The following is a 23,039-nucleotide window of genomic DNA, read 5'->3' on the forward strand; positions in this document are numbered from 1 at the left end:
GAATTGATTGAAACGGATACCAGTTGCGAGCAGAAAACAGCAGAGGAAAGGGGTCAATTTCATGTAGAAATTAGAAATCAACAATCGCAAGAATAAAAAGGAGACGGAAGGAAGACCGCCAATGTCGACTGAGCAGACGGCCTTTGTCCCACTTGATTGTGACGATTGACAAGCATTTATTCTCGAGTACTGAGGCATTGTGATCCCAACTCAATTGAACATAGAATTCACTGAGAACAATGAGATAAAACTCTTGAAGCAAACGCAGTTTAGGCTAAAAGACGTTGGCAAACGGACGGAATCAAACGCAGCCAGACGAAGTGGGTGGGGGTGCTCGGTGAGGCCCGCTCACCGAGAATATCACGACTGCAACGTCGTTTTTCCAAGGGCTGCCTTTTGTGCGCTCCTAGTCCTTCGCCAACCTGAAGAGAATTTCACCAGAATATTATTGACGTCACTAGGGCAACGAATTCAAGAATCGGGTGCGACGGGCTCAGGTCCCCTGAAGGGACCGCTGCGTTTGGTGCCTTAGGGTGCCGGAGCGTTGGCATCTCAACTTCACTTCACCCCGATTAGGAAATCCTCAGCTCACCCGCCCCACTCTACCGCCTCAGGCACGTGACCGACCTGCCCTCGTCGTCCGGTCAGTCTATTCAGTCTCGTCTCCCGACTTGGTTTTTGAAAAAAACCTCTTCCTCTTCCCTTCTTCGCCAACGTTGAGTCGAGATACCTTCCCACATTCGTCGCTTTTTAGCAGCCTTTCATCGCTTTTTAGCACGAACTCATCTCAACATCAACGAAAGCTCCTCCTTTTCGTCTTACGACGTTACTTTACTTTACCCATATTTCTCTAACCAAAGATTCCACACTCTACTCACCATCATGGTCACTGAAATCTTCATCGACAAGGCCAACCTGGTTCTGCAGGCGGCCGCCAATCATCCGTATCTTGCGGTTCTGGTCTACCTGGCAGTCATGGCAATCTCTCGGGTCTGGCACTCTGCCAGATTCGCCGAATGCTGGTACCAGTTGACTGGTGGACTGCTTGGTCGGATGTTGGTGGACGTCGCCAGCGTTGTCGCCTGGCCCATGAAGCTTATCATTGCCTACATGGCTCTATTCTGGCGGATGTTGATCTCTTTTGGTTATGAGATGCCAACGGATTCGGCCCAGTGCCAATTCGCAAAGCCCGGGACTTCTGGACCCCGGCCTGGTACCCTCTTCGACGGACTCCCCTAGCAAGGGAGCTCGACGAACGAGGGCCCAGTTATGTGAGCCTCCTCTCCTTCTACTCTCAAGTGTATTGCAGATTGCTAATCCAGCTGTCAGGCCCCCCGGTCCACCGCCTCCAGAGGTGGACCAACCCAAAGACCTAGCGACGGAAGACGCGCGCCTCGTCAAGGAGGTTACTGATGCTGATACTCAGCTTCAGCAGCACTCTGTCGAGAATGCCGCCCTCATCGAGGAGATTACCAAGCTAAAGGAGAGAGCCAACTTGAAGGAGGCACAGACTGAGCAGCATTCGGCCGAGAATGCCCGCCTCACCGAGGAGGTCGCCAGCCTGCAGGAGAAGCTCCGGAACTACGAGAAGACCGTGAGGTTGATGGCATCTTTCAAGACGAAGGTTGCAAGTGTCCCTCAGCCCCGACTCCTCCGCCCTGGTAACTACAAAAGCATACCAAAGGCCAATCAATACGGCATATACCACGTGAGCGAAGGGAAAGTCCTCCAACCTCCCGACGATGCTGCCAAGAAGCAATTATCGCTGAGCAAAATCGTCACCGTTGCCGACACCACCCCCGTAATCGCTCCTCCTGTTATCTCCAACAACGCTCCGGTCAATATTGCTCCTGTACTCTCGTATAGCAGCATCTTGATCGTCGCTGACACCGCCCCCATCATCGCAACTCCCGTTCTTTCCTGCACCGGAATCCTTACTGTCACGGATGATGCTCCCGTCAACGTCGCTCCTCGGCTATCTCTTACCAACGTCTTCACCGTCACCGATAACGCCCCGACCAATGTCGTTGCCATTCCTTCTCCTACTAGAGTTCTCCCCGTCACCGACAACGCACCCATTGCCACCATTGAGCCCACGATGCCTGCTTCAGGTGTGGTGTCTATCGACGAAGATAGTGCTCGCAAGGACGAACTGAATGACCACGTTCATGAGGAGGCGCAAGACGAGGGCGAGACCGAGAAAGAAGAGATTCAGGTCACGAAGTCTGACGAGAAGAATGAGGTTGAGAAAGAGCAAGAGCACGAGGACGAGAACAAGACCGACGGCGAGGATGAGCGAGACCAAGACGCAAAGAAGGACGACGACGGTGACGACGACGACAAGGACGATCACCACGATCTGAGCGGCGGCGGAGCAGTCTTGATGCTCCCCGATCATTCCCTGTCTGCATCTTCCATACCCGCGCCTCAAGAACAGCCCACGACTCCTGATACCAATGTCCTGGAACAAGTCCATACTCCCTCAACCGAGTTGCCTGTTCCCGCTCTCCCTACTCTAGCACTCAAATCGCCTGCCACACACAAGCGCAGACTGAGTGACCCCGAGGAGCCACAGAGATCCGGCCATGGACCTGCCTCTCGTCCAATCCCTACGGAATTCTCAACCTTGCCGTCTATCTCTTCAAGTGCTACAGTTGCGTCTGCCCTCGTTACTGCACAGCTTCCTACGTTCGGAAATGCGACTGGCTCTTCAGCTACAATTGCCCCGAACGCACAGGTTAACGACAATGAGGCGATGGAGGTTGTTCAAACCCAGCCTAGCGACAAGACCGAGGGATCTGAGAAAGACAATGGCTATTTGATGGACGGCGTTGTTGGTGAGCCCACCGTGGCAGTCGAAAGAGTCGCCGAAACTCATGACGGATCTATGGACGGTGTCATTCAGCAAGCACCTCCTGTCGCTATTGTTCGAACCAACCATGTCCATGGAGACGCCATGGAAGTTATCGAGGTTGAGACGAATCAAGATGCAAGAAACATGATGGAAGGTGTTACACAATTCGAGACCACAACGAGAGAGGACCAGGAGATGGCCGATGACATCGGATCAGCCCAAGACTTCAATATGCATCAATACACCGACTGCGATATGCACGACAACTTCTCTAGCGTCACTCCTGCCGTCGAGATCGTGGATACGGACATGCAGAATGATCCATGCTTCACTTACACACCTCGCCAGCCCGCGACGCAAGTCGCCATCGACCGTGAAATAGAGATGGACATTCTAGAGGATCTTCGACCCGAGTTGCCGGCCACTCCAGGCGAATTCGGTCCAATCGATCAGATCTTTGAAGAAACCTTCGTTGAAGCCGGCCCTTCTTCACCGCCGTTGATTTTGTCACCGACAATTCCAGACGAGTTTTATGCCCATCCTCCACCGATGCCTCTCAGGGTGCCATCTCCAGACCCCTTGGATGACCTCTACTCCCTCCCTCCTTCAACCCCTCCCAGGTCGCCATCCCCGGACCTGTTGGACGACATTTACTCCCCCCCTCCGCCATCTCCTCGCAGGTCTGCTCTTCCCTCGCCCCCCATCGCTCCTGTCCACGAGCAGAACAACCAGACGCAAACTCCGACGGGAACAGAGTCAGTGGCAGAGCCCGCTGACCGCGTTAGCGAGGAAACTACCAAGCAACATGAGCAAACACGTACGGGGACGAGAACAGAAGCCTCAACAAGACCACGGGCAACTCAGCAGCATTCGTACACGCTGACATTGCCGCTTCAAACTTCTGCATCGCGTCATTCACCAATTACGCCCATGACCCCGACCCCCAATACACAATCAGCGACTGGCGGTTCATCATCGGTCTCGCCTCGAAGAATAATCCGCAAAGGCCCACGCCCAGATCCCTTACGCCCCTTGCGAACAACAAAGCCGTCGTCTCAGACTCAGAAATCCAAGGATACGGGCTGCGCCAAATTGGGACCAGACGGACAGGTAATCCGCTCCCCTGCCGCGAGACCCCCCGAAGACCCCAAGACCCCAACGTCAGTCAAAGTTCTCGCACCCAAACGTAACGGCTCGGCGGCAGACCCAAAAGAGGCTTCCCCAGACGCACCGCGCATCTCGATCTTCTCGATCTCTGACCCAATGCCCGCACCGGCTTCGACCCCCCAGCAGCCGTCACAGGCAACTCGCTACTCAAGCAACAGAGCCCAGGCAAAGGAGAAGAGGAACCAAGAGGAAGCCGTACAGACTGGTGATACCCCCGTGCCGAGCTGGTTCTCGCGGCCCCGGCAGATTCTGCCTCTTCCCAGAAGCAACAGAGCAAACAGGTCCGCAGAGGACATCGCAACCCATCAACAGAGTGTGTACACGACCAGGCGCGAGTTGGAGCAGGAAGTTGAGGCGTCCGAAATCCAAGAAGCGACCGGTGGCGAAGATGGCCACCGGGATCGAATTGTTCGGGTCGTCGAGAGGGCCGAACAGAACCAGTCCGAGAGCGTCTTCACGTACGCAGGGCACGCAACCAGAGAAGAGCGCCTGGCTGTCCTCCGTCTACTGATCGACATTCTAAGGCGTCAGAATCAGGATACTGGGGCCGCCAGGAAGTTCAGGAATTGGGGGGGAGAGAGGCGACTCAAGCTCTTGTCTAAGGAGAGGTGGCAGGAATTGCCCGGCGCCCCGGAAGATCAGAAGACTTTCCTCACCAGAGAACAGGTGAACGATCTTCTGGGGCATTGGATGAGGTACCTCCTTGAAGGACTTGTCCAACAGGGTATCGTGTACGCAGATGAGATGGAGGGAATTTTGAGGGAATGGATGAGGATGGTGGAGGAAGAAAGGCGGTCTCAACGGCAATGAGTCAATACGCTCCACTCAAGATGAAGAGAACGGGGAGAGACGACGGGAACACGAAGAAAAGAGATGAAAGAAAACAAAAACCGCGAAAACACACGAAAACACACGAAAATCAAACAAAACGAGAAATAAAAAAACAAGGCTACGGAGAGTGGGGAGAGTCATTGGAAGGAGAATCTGGCCACCAGCAAAGCTTGTTGTTTGAGTATGGATGTTTCATTTCTTTGTTAGATTACCTGTTCTTCAGCTTCGTCCATCCATTCGTTCCACCACCTGTCCGATTCTGCGCACTTTCGGTATCGTCCAGGGCCCAGGCATCATCCTCCAAAACCTCCCATTCCGGCACTGCCACCTCACTCAGAAGCTTCTTCTTCAGCTTATCGGCAAGCTTCAAGGGGCTGGGAAGCTTGAAGCTGCGGATGAAATCGGAACCCTCCGCGCCTCCGAGGAACGTGTGAGTTGTGCCATGGGAATAGCGTCCCATCCAAGACGACGCCTTTCCGATTTCTTCTTGCTCTGGATTGTCGTGCTTTGTTGCGGGCGACGAAGACACCGGAGGGTAGATGCGACCTGTCTGAGTACTATGCAGCTGTTGGCCGATGAGCAGATTGTACAAGTTGCGACCCATGTGGCAGACGTCGTCGAACGAGTTGCGATCACCGACAGAGACACCCTGTGTGGAGCAGGCCCAGGCGATGTCGTATGCAAGCAGGGTGACGCCCTCGAGGAAGAGCGAATGCGTGACGGAGTCTTCTTTTGCGAGAGTGGGAAGGGCTTTATCGACATAAAGTGGCCGAGGTCGCGGGACATAATGAGGCTGGCTGTCTCGATCATCTGAGGTTAGGTTGGGGATGACAGAGGAACCAGGAAATGGGACATCGCCGTGCTGATAGGAGGAAGCGAGGTTGAAGATCGTGGGACGAGGATAGTCCCGATGCGGAAGAGTGATCTCTGCGGGCAGGCGGATCGAGAGATAATGCGACGTCAGTACGACAATATGGGCCAGGTTGGCAAGTGATGTGGACAATGTCTCGGGAGACACGGCTGGCAGGGTCAGTGAGAAACTCACAGCATGTATCCAGTTGAAGCAGCTTACCATTCATAGATGAAAGATCTATGACATCAACCCCACCAATCTTATACTCATATCGAGCTGAGGACCCTTTCTTGATTCGGCGAAGTCCATACAACTTGGCAGCCTCCATGCACAGAAAGGCTCGAGTAGTCGCCATGTTATCGGCGCTGCGGTTCCATTTGTACTTGGTTACCGAGATCGAGCGCTCAGTCTCATCCAACTGTCTGGATCTCCGGGCCTCAGTACCATCAGAGGCAGATGTCAGATCCGACTTGCGGCGCGACAAAGCAGCTTTTCGGTCAGCGATTTCCTTCTTGGCAGCAGCGATTTCCCGCTTCAGCTTGTCGGCTTGCGCGATGATCTGAGCGGTCCTGTCCTCGGCTTTCTTCTGGTCAGATACTGAGGCTTCAATAGCGACGGCGGAAGTTGAAGAGCTAGCCGGGCCAGTCTGGGCCAGCAAGTCGTTGATCTGCTGCTGGAGAGACTCATTCTCCATCAACGCCTGAAGATTCCTCATACGGCCTTCATAGCAGCGGTTGCGCGCATCGACAGCGCAGAGAAAGGGCCGCTGCTGGGGATGATGCGGTCTTTGGCAAATGTCGCAGTTCATCTTGGCGGCATGCGGCGAGTCAAAGTTCGAAGAGATGCGAGGAGACGGCGAGTTTCAAAACGATCAGGGAGCGGCATGGGCAGAAAGTCGCAACGGCAATGACGTGGAGAATTTGACTTTCTGGCGGATGAGGTTGAGTTGAGTCCAGGACGTTCGGAGGGAGACTGCGATGTGAAATACGCAGTTCCCAGATCGAAGTCGCAGTGAGTCGGTGGGAGTGTTCAGGCGATCTGACTGGGCAGGTCCTGTTCGAAGATATCGAGTCACGAGGGCGAGGTCGGGTGAGAGGCGGCGTTGAAAGGAAGCCAGCCAAGAAAGGAAACAATCGAGGGCCGTGGTCGCGGCGGCACTCCGGGCAGGCAGCAGGGGGGTCCCCAACCCATTTGAATCCCTGCGGCGCGCCACAGCGGTGCTGTGGCCAATCAACGCCACACTTGCCTGAACAGGCCTTGGCGGTCGCAGCGCAGCAATGGAGTGAGGCAAGCACCACTCTCGACCGCCTTCCGGGGTTGAGGTCCAGTCCAGTGAAGCGGTCGGTCCAGTGTCGCTGTCAGTTCTGAACTTCCGACTTTCTCCACTAAGCCCAACAGCGAACACTCAGGTACTACACCACCAACACTCCCTTTGTGGTGACCAAGAACGACGTTTTGAAAGGAGAAAAAACACAAAGCTTTATTCGGGCTCGGCCTCAGAGTACTATCGTTTAACACGAAACATCAAAGAAGATGGCCGAGGACGCGAACGGATCACAGAGACCCAAGTCTCTTCAGAGCACCAAGACGCCTGAGCCGCGGGTCGACCAACCGGCAACCAACGGCCACGACAACATCTCGCCAGGCACGCCCGGTCCTTTTCCTGATTTCGACTGGGAAGAATTTGAGGCCCGGTACGAGAAGGCGCTCGCGGACGCTGATGAGAAAGAGCGAGAGCTGTTGGAGCAGTTTGAGGGCCTTGTCAAGGTGCGACTGCCCGCACAAACCATTGCAGAGCCCAACTGACCATGCATCTAGTACTTCAATATCTGGGCTTCAACTTCCAGCGCCCATGACAATGAGCGTGCAGTCAAGCGCCTACGCACAAGACAGAGATACGTCAACATGCAAGAGCAGAATATGGCTCAAAAGCAGGAGCACAGTGAGTCCCCATCCTTGCATCTTCCCATTCAACGCGTCCGACTCACACTGTGTCAGTGAGGGAGGTTCTGCGGGCATTTCAGAGTGCACTTGCCCTGCTGAGCCGGAACTAAGATTTGGCCGGGGAGATGGGGTCCTAGGTGACGGATCGAGATGTCCAAGAGGTCCTACACTTATGCAGAGAATTGCATGGTTTTTGGCAGCAGATGCACTTGGTCGCGTCCACTCCTCGTTGCTTCCAGCGTGACGAGGTAAGGTCTCCACACGTGATCCAAGCTCGCGGACGCGCCTGGCCCACTACATGTCTTTGGCCTCATTCCGTCGCCTTTCAATTTCTTTTCTTTTCTTACTTTCAACAAACCCACAAACGACCCCAAGTTTCATCGCCGCATCATTCTAGTCGCTCATCATGGCCGCGGTCGAATCGGGTCAAGGCCGGGCCCATCTCGCCGTTCCAAACATCAGCAACGTGAGTTTAAACGCGCCAACCTGCCCCGTTCTTCATACTGACATTTGCCAGGACGAGCTGACGTCGTTCTTTGAGTCGCACTTCTCTGACGCAGCTTTGCAAGGGTTCAAAAGCGAATTTTTCAGCCCAGAGAAGCATGCAGGCGATGAAAACGCCGCATACGACGACGAAGAGTACTACGAGGAAGAAGATGACGGACTTGGGTACTACCCGGATGGCGTCAAGCGCACGCTCACCGATGAGCAAATCGCCATGTTCCGCCATTCTGAAATTGAAGCTCTACGAAAAGAGAAGGAAAAGGCTGCAGAGTGTCGCCCTGCAGCCTCGCAAGCAGATCTTGAAGCTGGCGAGGTCGGCGACAATGACAGCGCCAAGGAGGCCGCGACACCTCAACCACCCAAACCAAAGAACAAGAAGAAGCGAAAAGCAGGCAAGAACAAGAACCATGAACCCAAGCCTGACCTACGAAAAAGAACTTGGGACGTTGTCGAAGCCGGTCTTGACTCTCTTGACTACGACTGAGGCCAACTCGGCAACATCGCAAAATAATTCAAAATAGCACTCAGGATCTGGCTGTTGCCGGGAAGAAACACGGGCCGCACACACGCTCATGGACCTCTGATGCACGCCGATATTCCTTCCGGGCACGCCTGCAGCACTGCAAGTTCGACTCGAAACCCGACGTTCAGAGCAGCTGAAACCATCAACCGCGGGCTTGATTACATGCAAGAAACTCATGAACACGACGTGAGTCCAATCGTTCTACATCTGGAGCAGATGAAAAAGAGGTATGTCGCCGCTTTTTCTTCACGTTTGATCACGCATGCAATGATGAAAACTTCGTATCGTCATCCTTAGTCGGAACCCAAGCTCCGGGTAGACGACGGCAGTTGACTTTAGTCGACAGCCTGAGCCTTTGAGAGCTAGGACATGTCGAGCAATAATCTTCTCTCTGAGCATGCCTTGAAGTTTTCCGGAATCTTGTTCATGGTCTCTTGATATCAGATGCTTACTGCCTGGGACAGATTGCGAAGCAAAATTGCCAGGACATGATCGTTATTGACGTGAGGACTCATGCATCATTGCACAGGGGATACAGGGAAGACTTTGTGAAATAGATTGCATCAGGGGTTGAACAGTGGTCATGTACACATGACGCGAGATGCGAGATGCATCCACATAGAATGTTAGGAGCCAGGCAAAAGGGCTGCCTACCTGCCCCAAAACGAATGGATCTGACCAAGGGATTTGACATATGTTTTTCGAATGCATGCAATGTGACGCGTTTGCCTGTTCTTTTGTGATGCTCATCTTCTGCAACGGCCAAGGAAATATGGTATGGAGCTCCCGTGGCAACAAAGTCCTTTGTTCTCGAAGATGTGCCTGACACAGTCTCACCCAGACAACTGCGTCTGGAATTCGATGCAGCCTCGGGATGGCATTCTACTAGAAGCAGCAGCAGCAGCAATGCTGGAACAGCGGCAGCTGGCTGCATCGAGATTGGACGGTGGGGTGTGCACGGATCAGGCGAGCTTATCGGGCGGTCTGGACGATAAGCCTGCAGTGGACTGTCAGGCGCGTTAGGGGCCCGGCTCGGTCGGCGGCCAATCAGGCGGTGCTCTGAGGATGGACCGCTAAGCCTGATTTTAGACATCCCACCTTGATTTACTCCCTGCCCCGTTCCCTCCCACACTGCACCACTCATTCCCAGAGTCCCAGGTCCACGTCCACCACGCTTGTGTCTGGCGACCGTCCAACCTCAGCCACGACCCAGACCCCTCCTTGTCTGCCCGCCTCCGCCGCAAAATCCAACCTACCTACCTTACGACAACATCATCACCATCTTCTACCAGTCCCGCGCGCGAACGCCGCAACGGTAGCCCAACATGGCGCGGGTGTACGCAGACGTGAACCAGAACATGCCCCGCAGTTACTGGGACTACGACAGTGTGAACATCAGTAGGTTTTCCCTTCGCCGGGTAGCACTGCGCCTCGGCCGAGTCCCTTGCAGCTCTCGCCAGAGCTTACAGCCGCTCGGTTTCCCTCCCATCCGGGTCGCGATCGCTGACAACGTCGACCTACAGGCTGGGGCGTGCTCGAGAACTACGAGGTGGTTAGGAAAATTGGTACGTTTTTTGCACTCTGTTGGGGGTGGTGGTCCCCGCGCGCCTGCGCGCATGCGCAATCCCGCATACTTTTTTCGCGCGAGTCGAGTTCGAGGCAATATCGTGCGAGGCTGACGATCGGTTGCAACAATACAGGTCGTGGAAAATACTCGGAGGTCTTTGAGGGCATCAACGTCGTCAACTACCAGAAATGCGTCATCAAGGTCCTCAAGCCCGTTAAGAAGAAGAAGATCAAGCGTGAGATCAAGATTCTGCAAAACTTGGCTGGAGGCCCCAATGTTGTCGCGCTGTTAGACGTGGTTAGAGATTCGCAGGTAAGCTGGGACTTTTGTTGATGCTATTCGGACGACGGGTGTTCGGGAAGCAATGGCTGACCTTTTTCTCCTTGCAGAGCAAGACGCCCTCTCTGATCTTCGAGCACGTCAACAACACCGATTTCCGAAGCCTGTACCCCAAGTTTAACGACCTTGACGTTCGGTACTACATCAACGAGCTTCTGAAGGCTTTGGACTTCTGTCACAGCAAGGGCATCATGCACCGCGACGTCAAGCCTCACAACGTTATGATCGATCACGAGAATAGGAAGGCACGTGGAGTCTGCGCAGAAAGCTGAGGCTGGGGATACAGACTAACCGTGATGCAGTTGCGGCTCATCGATTGGGGTCTGGCCGAGTTCTATCACCAAGGGACAGAATACAACGTTCGCGTTGCCTCTCGATACTTCAAGGGCCCTGAGCTGTTGGTCGACTTCCAAGAGTACGACTACAGTCTTGACATGTGGAGTCTGGGTGCTATGTTTGCGTCCATGATCTTCCGCAAGGAGCCATTCTTCCACGGTAACAGCAATTCGGATCAGCTTGTCAAGATCGCCAAGGTGCTTGGCACGGATGATCTCTTTGACTACCTTGACAAGTACGAGATCGAACTTGACGCGCAATACGACGACATTCTGGGTAGGTTCCAGAAGAAGCCGTGGCACTCATTCGTTACCGCCGAGAACCAGCGATTTGTCTCTAACGAAGCAATCGACTTCTTGGACAAGCTTTTGAGATACGACCACCAGGTATGTTTCGCGACCGTCACACGGCCAGCACAAGCTGACATGTCCATAGGAACGTTTGACGGCAAAGGAAGCCCAGGCGCACCCGTATTTCAACCCGGTTAGAGACCCCGAGGTTTTCAAGCAGAACTTGGCCCAGCAGAGCGCCTCCGGCGTTTCTAGCAACTGAACCTAGACCATTATTCTGCCCAGACTGAGAATTGACCCACGACTCTCGTGATGCCCTCGACCACACCCGCTTCGGTTCTGCTATGAGCCGGCACCCGTTAGCGGATCAGCGAGGACTCCCTCCCACTGGCAGCCCGCCCTGTCAACTAGACTCAACCCGTATCCTCTCAATACGACTTTAACCTTATCTTTGGACAAAGCATGAAACACAAACCTACCTACTTCCCCTCACGAAACGGAATGACTCTCAAGACCGGTATCAATCTATTTTTTCGGGCGATGACACAGATGGTGGTATACAGAGAAACAAAGGCGTAAACCTCAATGCAGGCGGGAGGATTGAAGGGATTCGCACAGCGGCGGAGGAAAGCAAGGGACAGGGGACGGAGAATTTGAGATGCCCAAAGGACCGGCGAGGTATCTTCACTACATGGAGGGGAAAGGCGTTTCACGAGGTTGATTGCCCCCTGTTTCGTTCGAAATGCCCCCCTTCAACGGTTCCTTTCTGTCCATGAATCTGTGCGGAAAGCTTTGCATAAGTGGTTTCATCATGATTTTCTTTTCTTCTCTACTGGTATTCGTCTTGATGTAGCGACTAATGAGGAAGCGTATCTTTTGCTTCCAGATCCCCCATGCACATTTGATCCGCCATGCCGCTGCAACGGATACCAAAACTCCATGCTAAAGCGCCCTTCACCTCGTCATCTACAGACACGTAAAGCAGAAATCCCTGTCGCATTTGAATCCATCCTCTCCGCACCGCCTCATATGTCCACCGGGCGTCTTGACAAGCGAGCCGGATGGACTGCCGAATTGCACCTTTGTCGGTGTCACAGCAAAGGCCCACGCCGCCTTGCGCTTCTTGCCCCTTTCTGTTCCCCCGCCGCTTCCGACATTGTGGCTGCGCTGCTTCATGGGCGTCGTGATCTTGGTTTGCGGGCCGGCGAGTAGCACTGGCGCGAAGGACGTCTTCTTGCGGCCGCTAGAGCCCGGGGCGGAGCCGCCGCTGGTGTTTGTCCAGGACTTGAAGAGGTCGAGGGTGAGTTCGTCCTCGTCGTCTGAGAGGAGGGAGATGAAGGAGCGGCGGGCGGAAGGGGTGCGTGGAGAGGCTTTTACGGTTGAGGAAGAGGGGACGGCGGGGAGAGAGGGCTGTTCGTGGTGGTGAGTGGTGGCTGCCGCGGGGGAGGATGGCTTCTTGTTGAATTTGACTGATTTGCGTGGTTTGAGGGCGTTTGAAGCGCGGCGTTTGAGGGGGCTGCTTGAGTTGAGGTTGAGGGTTCGCATCGGGGATGTCGCGCCGTTTTCTGGGACTGCGTTGGACTTTTTGGGACGGCCAGGTTCTGAACGGGGCGGGTTTGATGCTGGGTTATGGGTTGGGAAGGGGAGAGCTGGCAGTTCGATGTCTACTGACTCTGGCTCAGGTTCAGCCTCGGGCTCCGTTGCGCTTTCTGCGCCGATGTCGTCCAAGAGGGGAACGGAGAAGCCTTCTTCTTGATTGTCTTGACTGTCTGGGAGATGTGCGTCTTCGGGAATGGCGATGGGTGCGTTGATTGGACTGGATGATGCTTCGGCCGTGTCTGCCACCTCGGGCTCCTCTGTCTCGACGTCTGGTAGAATTGTATCTTCCTCGTCAGGTTCTGCAACGGACCGCTGCTCCATTGTGGTGGGATCCTCGGTGCTTTCTCTCGGAGAACTCTGTTCTCCCATGTTGGGGAGCTCTTCCGGGGCCTCAGCGGGAGCTTTCGGCGTTTCCGGCTGCGGAGCGTCGAGGTCCATACCATCGAGCTTGTCTGCGAGGGGAGTTGCCGGTGAAGTCTGGATCTGGTCTTCACCATCTTCCTCCTCCTCCTCCTCCTCCTCGTTGGCTATCGTTGTCTCTGCATCATTTAATGGCACCTTAGACGTAGAAGCCACATATTCGACATTATTTGGAACTGGGGCATTCGTATTTCCGCTAGGGGAGGCTGGAGCAGGTTTTTGAATCTTCGTTGGAACTCGCGCAGTAGGAATGCCTTCCTCATCGTCCGAGAAGTCGTAGGAAGGGTCGATTTGATGTCTGACGAATTTCTCTTTTGGTGGCTCGGGGGCTTTGCTGGGTTGGGTTTCAGTGGTCTCGGAGGGTCTCGCTACGGAACCGCCGTCTGTCTCAGGCATAATTGTATCCGTTTCAATTTGCAGCTCAGAAGCTATTGGGATTTCTTCAGGGGCTGCTGCATCCAATGGTCTTGGGAGATCGAAGGCTTCATTCAACCCATAGGTATCGGCATCCTCAGGCTCTATAACCTCTGTAACTTCTCCCGGCGGAGGGGTCTTTGAAAGCAGTTCGATGACAAGCTTCTGCTTTGGTAATCTTTGAGCCTCGTTGCCCGTCACGAAGTTGGGTGTCTCTGACGAGATCTCAGCTGCAACAGCCAGCTTTGCAGGCTGTACTTTGCCTGGTTCGACGTGGTTTTCTGCAGGCTGTACTTTGGCCTGAATGGCTTGCAGTTTCTCCTTTTCTTGCTGTCCCTTCGATTGTTTTTGTTTCTTCGATTTGCTTGTAGCTTCTTTTTGAGAGGGGGACGGCTTTGTCGGTGCTTCCTGGGTTGCTGAATCTTCAACAGATACCACAGGCTGGTCTTCCTCAGCGTTTTTGTCTGATGTTTCAACACTTGGCTCCCCATCTCCAGTCGATGTTGGTTCTTTCTGCTTCTCGGCCCTTGGTGCCCGCTCCGCAATTGAAACACCCAGAATGTCGTCGTCGTTGTCGTCATCCTGGGCAGTGAACGCTTGTAAAAGTTTCATCGACGTGGGCCTTCCCACTCTCATGGACTCTTGCCGCGCGCGAGAAAGCATCTTCATGTCGATTCGGGCGGGATCAGCGGTCATCTTCTCCTCCTCCGTGTCTGGCCTTGAGGACCAGATAGACTGGTGACTGATAGGGAAGCGATATCTTGAGCCGTGCATGTTCGCCATCAGGCTATCGCCAAGTTTTGGTTTGCGAATTTCGGGGACTTTCCATGTCGGGTCGGCAGGCTCTGGATCTGCGCCCCAGACACTCGCGGAGAGACTTGAGTTGCTCGACCCCGGCCTGCGCGGCGCCACGAGACTTGACAGTCGCTGATCTGACCCTAACCCGCCAACACCTGATAGACTCGGGCGTCGCTGAATTTCGGTACTCGGTCTGCGCACAAGAGCTGTTGAAGTGCTTCCGCCCTTCTTCCCGTGCAGAATCCTCTCTTCCTCCTCTTCGTCGGGCTGGCTGGTAGTTCCGGTTCCATCCTCCTCCTCATCTTCCTCTTCGTCATCAGAGCCAAAAGCTTCCTCCAGAAGCATGCCCTCGTCTTCCTCCTCTTCCTCGTCCGGAACACCCATGTCCCTCTCATGCCGCATGTTCTCCAAGTGACCATTGTTGATGACGACCTTGCCGGTTTTCAGGTCAATCTCGTCACCGATGCCCGTGAAGTCCTTTTCGTATTTTGCGAATATGTGCTCAAATGTTGACTTCAGTTTGAAGGCTGCGAAGTTCCGAGACTGTTCAAGCTGGTAGCCGGGATCCCGCATCTGAGACACCTCTTCCGGCTCATAGTTGAGCTCATCGTCCTCGTCATTCTGTTGTTGACCCAGGGGTGATGGGCCAGTCCTCGGTCGCTTGGCCGGGGGCTCCATCGTGACTTGCAGGCGCCAATGAGGCCGAGCCTCTCATAGTTTTATGAAGTATCGGATGATCGCGACGACGCCGACGATTGGCATCCAATAGCGGTAATGAGGTCGGTCAACATCAACTTGTTGACCCTGAGATTGAAAGACGCGGTCGCATGGGACGCACGGACTCTTCAAGCTCTCGCGTAAAGTGGAAGGGCACGGACCACGTGGGGTGTTGCGGTTGCCAGGGAGGACCGCTGTGACTGTCCCTGACTTGCAGCGACTCTAAAAGAAATTAGCGTGACATTGAGATAGAGCCCCCTAGAACGGACCAGGACACCGCTGGAGTCAGCTGCGCCCCTCCACTGAGCCTCTCTAAAGTTCACCAGACCGACTGCATGCCTACCGACGCCCGATTACATCACCAGACCTTGAACATCCTCAACCTACCAACTACCTCCCGCCGCCGAACACCTACCAACTACACCGCGAGTCGCGCAAGCATGCGCGCAACGATACGATGTACTGCCAAAAGTGTCGCACACCCCTCAAGCTCGACAGCTCCCTCGAGGACCTGAATCCCGCCGCATACGATCTCCTAGTCGGTCCGTGCAAGCTTCAGATTCCTTGTGTCGCGGTGCCTAGCTAACGGTTACAGCTTCCTCTTCGCAAACGTCCCCCAAAAAGTCGCACTCCTCACGAATCCCACACTCCCAAGACAGCCAGAGAAAGGCACTTTACGATAAGGTGTCCCAAAATGCTGCTTCAGCAACATTCAAGCGCCACGGCAGTGGCCCGTCGGGCTCGGCGCAAAAAGACTCGACAATGTCATTCATCTACCTGACCGAGTCTCAAGTCGCGCAGCCCGTGCTTTCGAGACCAGAACCCCAACCAGCGAACCCGAAGTCAAATAAAGGAGGCAAGGCTGGTTCAAAAGGCCAGGAGGAACCGTCCAGTAAAGCACACGAAGTGGAACGCATCAACAAGCTATTCGAGATTCTATCCGCGAGATCCGATATCGACCACCCTGTCTGCGTGGAATGTACGGACATGCTGGTGGAGGGTCTGCAGAAAAAGCTCGAGGGTGCGGCGAGAGAGCGCGACGCCTACGTTGGGTTTCTGAAGCAAGTCCAGAGCGATCAACCCAGCGAGGAGGAGGTAAAGGCGCAAGAGGAGGCACTTAAGCAGGCAAAGCAGGCCGAGTCCGAAGCGATGGCGGAACTCCTGCGCTTAGAGAAGGAGAAGGCAGCAGTGGACGCCGAAATTGTTGCTCTGGAGGAAGAGGCACAGCAACTCGATCGGGAGGAGGAACAGTTCTGGCGCGAGCGCAACACCTTTGCGATGAAGCTGGCCGACTTCCAGAATGAGCGCGACAGCATCAACTCCAAATTCGACAACGACGCCCAACTGCTGGAGAAGTTGCAGCGATCCAACGTATACAATGACACTTTCTGCATCAGTCACGACGGCACTTTTGCTACCATCAACGGCTTGAGACTGGGTAGGACCTCTAGCAAGCCTGTGGATTGGCCCGAGATCAATGCCGCATGGGGTCATGCTTTGTTGTTGCTCGTCACCGTGGCGGACAAGCTTGGCTACAAATTCGACGGGTTTGAACCGCAACCCATGGGAAGCACCTCCAAGATCGTTCGATATGAGCTGCCCTCGCCCGCTGCCAGCCGTTTAGGTTCTCATCGCAACGCCCCACCTCCAGCACCGAAAAAGCATGTTCTGGAGCTCTTCTCCGCCGGAGACCTGCCTCTCGGCTTGACGTTTATGCACCGAAAGTTCGATAACGCCATGGTCGCCTTCCTTGAACTTGTGCGACAGCTCGGTGCTTTTGTCCACAGACAGACCGCGGCAGACGGCCATCCCCTTAGTCTACCTTACAAGATCGAGGGTGACAAGATCATGGACGTCAGCATCAAGCTGGGAATGACCCAAGACGACGGCTGGACCAAGGCTTGCAAGCTGACACTGACATGTTGCAAGTTTCTGCTGGCGCACGCTAGTAACGTGAACACAACAGCAAGAAATGCCAACAACTAAGTGTGACGCTCATTGCCTTCTGCATTTTCTTCCAAGGATACGATATCTCGGCGTTTGGCTCATGGCGGGTATAGAATAGCGTAAGGGGTCTGAGGCGTTCCAGGATACATTTTCGATGGGTGGTATATCTTGGGAAGTAGTGCATACCGTGTAACCAAGGAAGCAGGCTCCTACCATTCCTCTTAGGTAGGCGAATATCAAGTCTTATCTCATAGTCGTTTGCATTGCGACATGCGGCTTTGATGGCACACTCTGTACTTTGCAGATCTGCAGTTCTCCAAGGCGATGAACCAAGGAATCTCGAAGGGCATCTCTCTCACCACGAAAACACACGTGATTCGGCGCTAGTCTCAACGTTGCAGTCTCACTGCTTCTACACTTCAGTCAGCCCAGCGTTCAACCTGACGTCCCGATTGGAGACTGCGGCCTATCCAGGCAGCAGAGCGCCTCGCGAACCACTACATGCCTGGCTGCCTTGCCGTCTCACACGTCGAATCGCTCTTTATGCGAGTCTAAAACAACTGCACAATCATCTGCCAATCAGTTAACATGAGGCCGGAGTCATCGATTCCAGGCGGGGTATGCTCGCCCTACTTCAGCACCAATGACACGGTTGAGAAGCGTGGTACTTCGGGGTAATTGACGCTCAGCTTGCTGCTGTACCGATGTTACTTGAGCCGCATTAGGCCGCAAGGCATTGTAGGTCATCAGTGGCCTCCGAATATTCCTCCTTATCTAGGCTTCCTGTCCCCTTCGTTCTCCCATTGTTCTTTTCCTTCCAAGCTTGTTCAGTTCCTGCTTCAAAAAGTATTGCGCAAGATGATCGGCCGAGGTGATAGGGTAAGGTTCTACTCAACCACGCGTAACATCTATCGCTAACATGAGAAAGACCATCGACGACGAGACCGGCTCCACGGTTAGCTACGAGGAGGTCGCTTTCCGACGCGTCTCACCTCCTGGCGACGAAAAGGCTCTAGTCACCCAGCAGAAGCCAGCACCCAAGCCGACCCCTGACGTGTTGTACGTGTTGCAACATGTCAGCCTTGGCGGCAAGGTCATAGAAAGTATGTAACACTCTGATGTTATTCTGCGAACCTCGCTGACCCAACTGTCAAGGCCGGGAGAGCGACGTCCCGTTCAAGGAGATCCCAGACTATGGGGCGAGAGACGGCGAGAGCACGGCCAAGCGAGACGTTGAACCAGTCCTCGAGATCGTAACCAAAATCTCGGCCTATACCGGCGGGAGCAGGACTGTTCATTATCGCCGCATGCCCCCTCCGCGCCCGCCTCCCGTTTTTGACGATGATGATGATTATGTGTCGTATGACTCCGACAGTAGTGATGACGATGTCCCGGGGAAATTGACGGTAGAGCGCACCCGCATGGTGATTCACTCTCCGCACCTCATCAATGCTCTAAGGGCGACCGTGGCCTACTACCCCAACATCAACCTCCTCGGAGACACTGTCAAAATAGACGCGCCGTACCGCGCCGTCGTCCACCATCGTGATGCTCTGACAAAATACAAGTTCCACCAGCCGGCTCACCACTCTTCCGAGTACGCGCGCACCACGGCTGAGCACATTGACGTTCTCCTTAACTTCATCGAACAGACCGTCGGTGAATCCATCCGCAAGGAGGAAGAACGTTACGCTCGCAGCACCCCCGTTGCGACGTTTGAGAACTACTGGATGGCGCTCAAGCCGGGCGAGATCGTCTACGTGAACAACGAGGACGTCTGGCAGCCCCTCATCGTCAGCAGTCTGAGCCAGGAGACGACCTCGTCTGGACATAGACGCCAGTGGATGGTGGCCTGCTGGCTGCTCGAGATGGGCAACAGCAAGATGGTCCGCAAGATGGTGCAGTACAAGCTGCCCTCGTGGCCCGGCGAGCAGGTCATCCACTCCCTGGATGTAATGCCGGCTCGCTTCTACCCCGACGCGCCCGAGAAGATGCTCGACAAGCAGATCAAGTTGGGTAAGCTGTACTGGGAGCTCCTCCAGCGACCGACGTACATGGAATATGACGGCTTGTTGGTACAGTCCGGAAGCTCGCGTGCTGGGCCTGCCTTCAGCGAGCCATCAGGCTACGTAAGTTGCTCCCTACTGCCCCCAATCAATGGAATCAGTGACTAACATCTCCTCAGATGACTGGACGAGTTATTTGCGATGCTGAGGGCTTCAACAGGTTCGCCATGCACTCTCCAGAGAACCGCAACCACCGCTCGCGGAGACCTGCCGGCCTCCCTGCTGGTCAGGGCCCTCCACCAGAGCAAGACCATCTCCCTCACTTCCTCCCACGGTGTGGCTGCAAGGCGTGTGCAGACTCCAAAGATGAAGAGGAGCCAGGAACCTACTCAGTCTTCGACAACGTCTACCCCACCAAGTCCGCCGCTCCAACCAGCGACCTCTTCTACATCGCTTGCATCAAGGTCATCCCCGCCTTCCTCCTCGGCGAGCGCCACTGGGGCCACTTGAACCTCGAGCACCTCAAGCCCGTCGTCACCGACCGCGAGGCCTTCAAGTATCTCGTCCTCGACGACGAGATCAAGTTGACAGTCAAGGCTCTCATCGGCAAGTTCGCCACCACCGACTCGGGCAGAGTCTCCCCCTGGGGCAACGACTTCGTCAAGAACAAGGGCGAGGGCCGCATCTTCCTCCTCCACGGTGCCCCCGGCGTCGGCAAGACCTGCACCGCCGAGTGCGTCGCGGAGCTCACCAACCGGCCCCTCATCTCGCTCACCTCGGGCGACCTGAGCGTGAACTCGCACTCCGTGGAAAACAACCTCTCCTACTTCCTCGAGCTCGGCCAGCGCTTCGGCGCGCTCGTGCTGCTCGACGAGGCCGACGTCTACCTCGAGCGCCGCCGCGCCAAGGACATTGCCCGCAACGGTCTCGTCTCCGTCTTCCTGCGCGCGCTCGAGTACTACCGCGGCGTGCTCTTCCTGACGACGAACCGCGTCCAGGCCTTTGACGCGGCCTTTACGTCGCGGATTCATGTCGCGCTGCACTACAAGAACCTGACGGACCTCGACCGCGAGCGCATCTGGGCCAACAACTTTGAGAGACTCGATCGAGACTCGAGCGGGCGTGTCCGTGTTGCGGCCGCGGCGAGGGACTATGCGTGGGAGTCGCGGGATGTGAGGCTCTTGAGGTGGAATGGCAGGGAGATTAGGAACGCGCTCCAGACTGCGCTCGCCCTTGCTGAGAGCGATGCTGCCGAAGGTGGAAGTGAGCGGATCACCGTCACTGACAAGCATCTTCGGGCCGTTGTGAAGATGAGTCGCGGATTCAGGGACTATCTCCGGAGTGGAAATGTCTACGACGGCGAGAGCGAGCTTGACGCCGAAGAGGAGGATGAGGATATTTACTCTGACTAGTCGCCTTGTGATAGGTGGTCTGTAGGATGATACTCTTTTTAACCTGGGTTTTCATGTCGGCAGCTGGGTTACGATGTATGAACAGATTGATGACTTTCTTTTGTTGGTATGGGGAGGTTTGGCACCGAGGACTTTGACGGTCTGCCTCGTGTGTGAGACTCAATAACACACACACTCATTTATCAAGTCTTCACAGCTAGAAATTAGCCGTATGGCCATTTTGAATGGCTTGCTCACCCGCAACTGGTGAAAACTATTGTGAAAACGTGATGGAATACACAAGATGGCATCTCCTAGTAGCTAAATTTCTGCGAAGACTGGTTTCATCCCGGTATATAAAAGTCAGGAAGAATTTTCTTTCCTGAGCATGTGCCTAAAAATATACCGTCCCCAACGGTTGTCGCCCTGTCGACCACCTGGAGCCCACTCGTCCAGGTCATACTCGTTCCTCCCAACCTCCTCAAACCCAACCTTTGCGTACACACCATAACTTGAAGGCGAGGCATGGATCCAGCATGCGAGACCCTCCAAGTCAATTACCTCAAGTCTCGCCTGAACCAGCTTGGTCGCAATCCCCCGTCGCTGATAAGCCGGATCCGTGGCAAGACCCTGCAGCACCGCGTACCTCTTTCCCTTCATGTACCTCTCCTCGATGGCCACTCTCTCCCTATACATAAGACCGCCCAGAGCCCGAGCCGGATCTTCCTTTGGCGGTTCCTCTTTCTTCTCCACGGCTGATGTCTCGACTCCCTCCGCCTTATCCACGCTGCTGCCGCCCTTTGACTCTGCCTTGGCAACAGCTACCCTGTCTCTGCCAGTCGCATCTTTCACTATCCAACAAGCCCACCCCAAAACCCGACCGCTTGAGTCGATCGCTTTCATAAGACTGGCCTCTGGAGCAGTGACCCAGCCCTCGATGGTTTTGCGCATGAGCTTCTCGTGGGCGTCGACGGCGCGGCCGAGGAGCATCAGGTTCGAGAACTGGTCCGTCTTGAAGGCGGCGGTGTGCACTCTGACGAGGTCATCGACATCGTCGGGTACGACATAGTGAAGGGTGAAGTCGACGCTGCTGGCTTGAGCGTTCATCTTGATGCCTTGACGTGAAGGGAATTGATGCCTCTGGGAGGAAGGTAGGTGTGTGAGATGGAGGGATGAGAAGCAGAGTAGAGGACTGCCTGTAGAAGAATGGTTGGTGGTTCAAAGGGACTTTTGACGCTGATAATCGGGAAGATATGAGAGCGGGGACAAATCCAAGCTAACGCATTCAGGATGGTGGTCAATGGATATGTAGCTGTGCCTCTTGAATTCAATGCTGCCTGGTTTGGTTCCATCATCATCACAGCTCTCAGTCATGTCCACGCATACGACAAGTTACCTAATGAGATCTTATTAACAAACAATTATTTCGCTCATGAATCAAGAGCACCACTAATCAATCCTAAGTCATGTATTGTACAACATAGAAAAATAAAGCAGAGATTCATAACCAGACCACACTATACACACACTCACACACTCTCCCACCTACTCATAAACCACACCACACAGCCCTCAGTAGAACAAATACGTCAGCCCCAGCGCCAATATCGGCAGACTCGTGATAAAATGCGCCTTGGCCTTGGCCCTGCCCACCTCGATCTCCTTCCTCGAGCTCTCGGTCTTGACGCTCTTGACATACTCCCAAATCACAAACGCGCCGCTGAGGCCGACGCCCGTACCCAGCGTGAGCACGATGCCCACGCACCGGTGCACCGCCTCCCTTGCGGCCGGCGACGCGCGGCACGCCTCGGAGAACTGGGCGTAGAGCAGCAGCCCCAGGATGCTCGCCGACATGTGCAGGTTGCGCGCGCCCTTGACCTTGATGAGGGCGTGGTGGAAGGCGTCGAACTGCGCCGGCGAGACGGACGCGCGGGAGGGCGGGATGAGGCCGAAGTTGCCGGCGCCGGTCTCGGGCTGCGTGAGGTTCAGGAGGCCGTCGCCGGCGCCGAGGAGCGCGAGGAGCCCCGTGAAGATGGGCAGCGCGGCGGGTTTCCAGAAGGTGTGGAACGGACTCGTGGGGCTGATGGACGTCATGGTTTCTTTTGTTTAGTTTGTTTAATGAGAGTAGTTGTTTCAGTCGCCGCGAGCTTTGTGTGTTGTAATGTAAGATGGGAGGATCCGGATGTGAGATGCCGGTGAAGCGTGGTGCGTGACTCGTTTGCAGCGAGTGGTGATGATGAACGGAGGGTGGCTCGGGTATTGTTGTTGATTTTGTGTGTTGTTGCCTGGACGTTGGATTAAGCCGCTTTCTGAGACGACGACCCGAAGCCAATCACGTGGAGGATATAAACAGGAGGCTCGAGGCTAGTTCAAGCCACGCTGACGTTCTCCCGTCTTAGACATGGATCGCTAGCGAGACGCCTTTGAACTATCTTCCTCCTACGTGGAATGGGCACTAAGAGATACACGTGATTTAGCTCGTTCACTGTTGTTGCGTCTACCTCAGCACATGTGAGCTCGCGAACTTGACAGGATTGTA

The 23,039-nt window shown here is 54.8% G+C and overlaps 10 protein-coding genes across 10 annotated transcripts; 6 read left to right on the plus strand and 4 right to left on the minus strand.

Moving 5' to 3' along the window:
* Positions 1–882: 882 nt before the first annotated feature.
* On the plus strand, positions 883–4,831 carry CGCS363_v010901 (uncharacterized protein; the record flags this gene model as incomplete). Its single annotated transcript, XM_036642750.1, has 2 exons — positions 883–1,130; positions 1,330–4,831. The coding sequence occupies 2 exons, from the start codon at positions 883–885 to the stop codon at positions 4,829–4,831; spliced, it is 3,750 nt and encodes a 1,249-aa protein (XP_036492491.1).
* A 229-nt stretch (positions 4,832–5,060) lies between these two features.
* On the minus strand, positions 5,061–6,513 carry ATG14 (Autophagy-related protein 14; the record flags this gene model as incomplete). Its single annotated transcript, XM_036642751.1, has 2 exons — positions 5,061–5,872; positions 5,925–6,513. 2 exons carry the CDS (start codon positions 6,511–6,513, stop codon positions 5,061–5,063), a joined length of 1,401 nt encoding a protein of 466 aa, XP_036492586.1.
* A 725-nt stretch (positions 6,514–7,238) lies between these two features.
* Positions 7,239–7,759, plus strand: CGCS363_v010903 (uncharacterized protein; the record flags this gene model as incomplete). The annotated part of the gene is made up of 3 exons (XM_036642752.1): positions 7,239–7,472; positions 7,524–7,647; positions 7,704–7,759. The coding sequence occupies 3 exons, from the start codon at positions 7,239–7,241 to the stop codon at positions 7,757–7,759; spliced, it is 414 nt and encodes a 137-aa protein (XP_036492587.1).
* A 296-nt stretch (positions 7,760–8,055) lies between these two features.
* On the plus strand, positions 8,056–8,637 carry CGCS363_v010904 (uncharacterized protein; the record flags this gene model as incomplete). The annotated part of the gene is made up of 2 exons (XM_036642753.1): positions 8,056–8,115; positions 8,167–8,637. The coding sequence occupies 2 exons, from the start codon at positions 8,056–8,058 to the stop codon at positions 8,635–8,637; spliced, it is 531 nt and encodes a 176-aa protein (XP_036492585.1).
* Positions 8,638–10,001: 1,364 nt separating this feature from the next.
* Positions 10,002–11,470, plus strand: cka (Casein kinase II subunit alpha; the record flags this gene model as incomplete). The annotated part of the gene is made up of 6 exons (XM_036642754.1): positions 10,002–10,074; positions 10,200–10,241; positions 10,377–10,555; positions 10,633–10,836; positions 10,885–11,304; positions 11,354–11,470. 6 exons carry the CDS (start codon positions 10,002–10,004, stop codon positions 11,468–11,470), a joined length of 1,035 nt encoding a protein of 344 aa, XP_036492490.1.
* Positions 11,471–12,174: 704 nt separating this feature from the next.
* CGCS363_v010906 (uncharacterized protein) lies at positions 12,175–15,117 on the minus strand (the record flags this gene model as incomplete). Its single annotated transcript, XM_036642755.1, has 1 exon — positions 12,175–15,117. One exon carries the CDS (start codon positions 15,115–15,117, stop codon positions 12,175–12,177), a length of 2,943 nt encoding a protein of 980 aa, XP_036492584.1.
* A 496-nt stretch (positions 15,118–15,613) lies between these two features.
* Positions 15,614–17,142, plus strand: VPS30 (Vacuolar protein sorting-associated protein 30; the record flags this gene model as incomplete). The annotated part of the gene is made up of 2 exons (XM_036642756.1): positions 15,614–15,698; positions 15,752–17,142. The coding sequence occupies 2 exons, from the start codon at positions 15,614–15,616 to the stop codon at positions 17,140–17,142; spliced, it is 1,476 nt and encodes a 491-aa protein (XP_036492487.1).
* An 880-nt stretch (positions 17,143–18,022) lies between these two features.
* Positions 18,023–20,521, plus strand: ATAD3B-1 (ATPase family AAA domain-containing protein 3B; the record flags this gene model as incomplete). Its single annotated transcript, XM_036642757.1, has 3 exons — positions 18,023–18,206; positions 18,259–19,232; positions 19,289–20,521. 3 exons carry the CDS (start codon positions 18,023–18,025, stop codon positions 20,519–20,521), a joined length of 2,391 nt encoding a protein of 796 aa, XP_036492589.1.
* Positions 20,522–20,863: 342 nt separating this feature from the next.
* On the minus strand, positions 20,864–21,607 carry CGCS363_v010909 (uncharacterized protein; the record flags this gene model as incomplete). The annotated part of the gene is made up of 1 exon (XM_036642758.1): positions 20,864–21,607. The coding sequence occupies one exon, from the start codon at positions 21,605–21,607 to the stop codon at positions 20,864–20,866; it is 744 nt and encodes a 247-aa protein (XP_036492590.1).
* Positions 21,608–22,072: 465 nt separating this feature from the next.
* CGCS363_v010910 (uncharacterized protein) lies at positions 22,073–22,594 on the minus strand (the record flags this gene model as incomplete). The annotated part of the gene is made up of 1 exon (XM_036642759.1): positions 22,073–22,594. The coding sequence occupies one exon, from the start codon at positions 22,592–22,594 to the stop codon at positions 22,073–22,075; it is 522 nt and encodes a 173-aa protein (XP_036492318.1).
* Between the last annotated feature and the right edge of the window lie 445 nt (positions 22,595–23,039).

This window comes from Colletotrichum siamense, assembly GCF_013390195.1.
Source record: "Colletotrichum siamense strain Cg363 chromosome Unknown KSG_Cg363_contig07, whole genome shotgun sequence".
In the NCBI taxonomy this organism is placed as follows: domain Eukaryota; kingdom Fungi; phylum Ascomycota; class Sordariomycetes; order Glomerellales; family Glomerellaceae; genus Colletotrichum; species Colletotrichum siamense.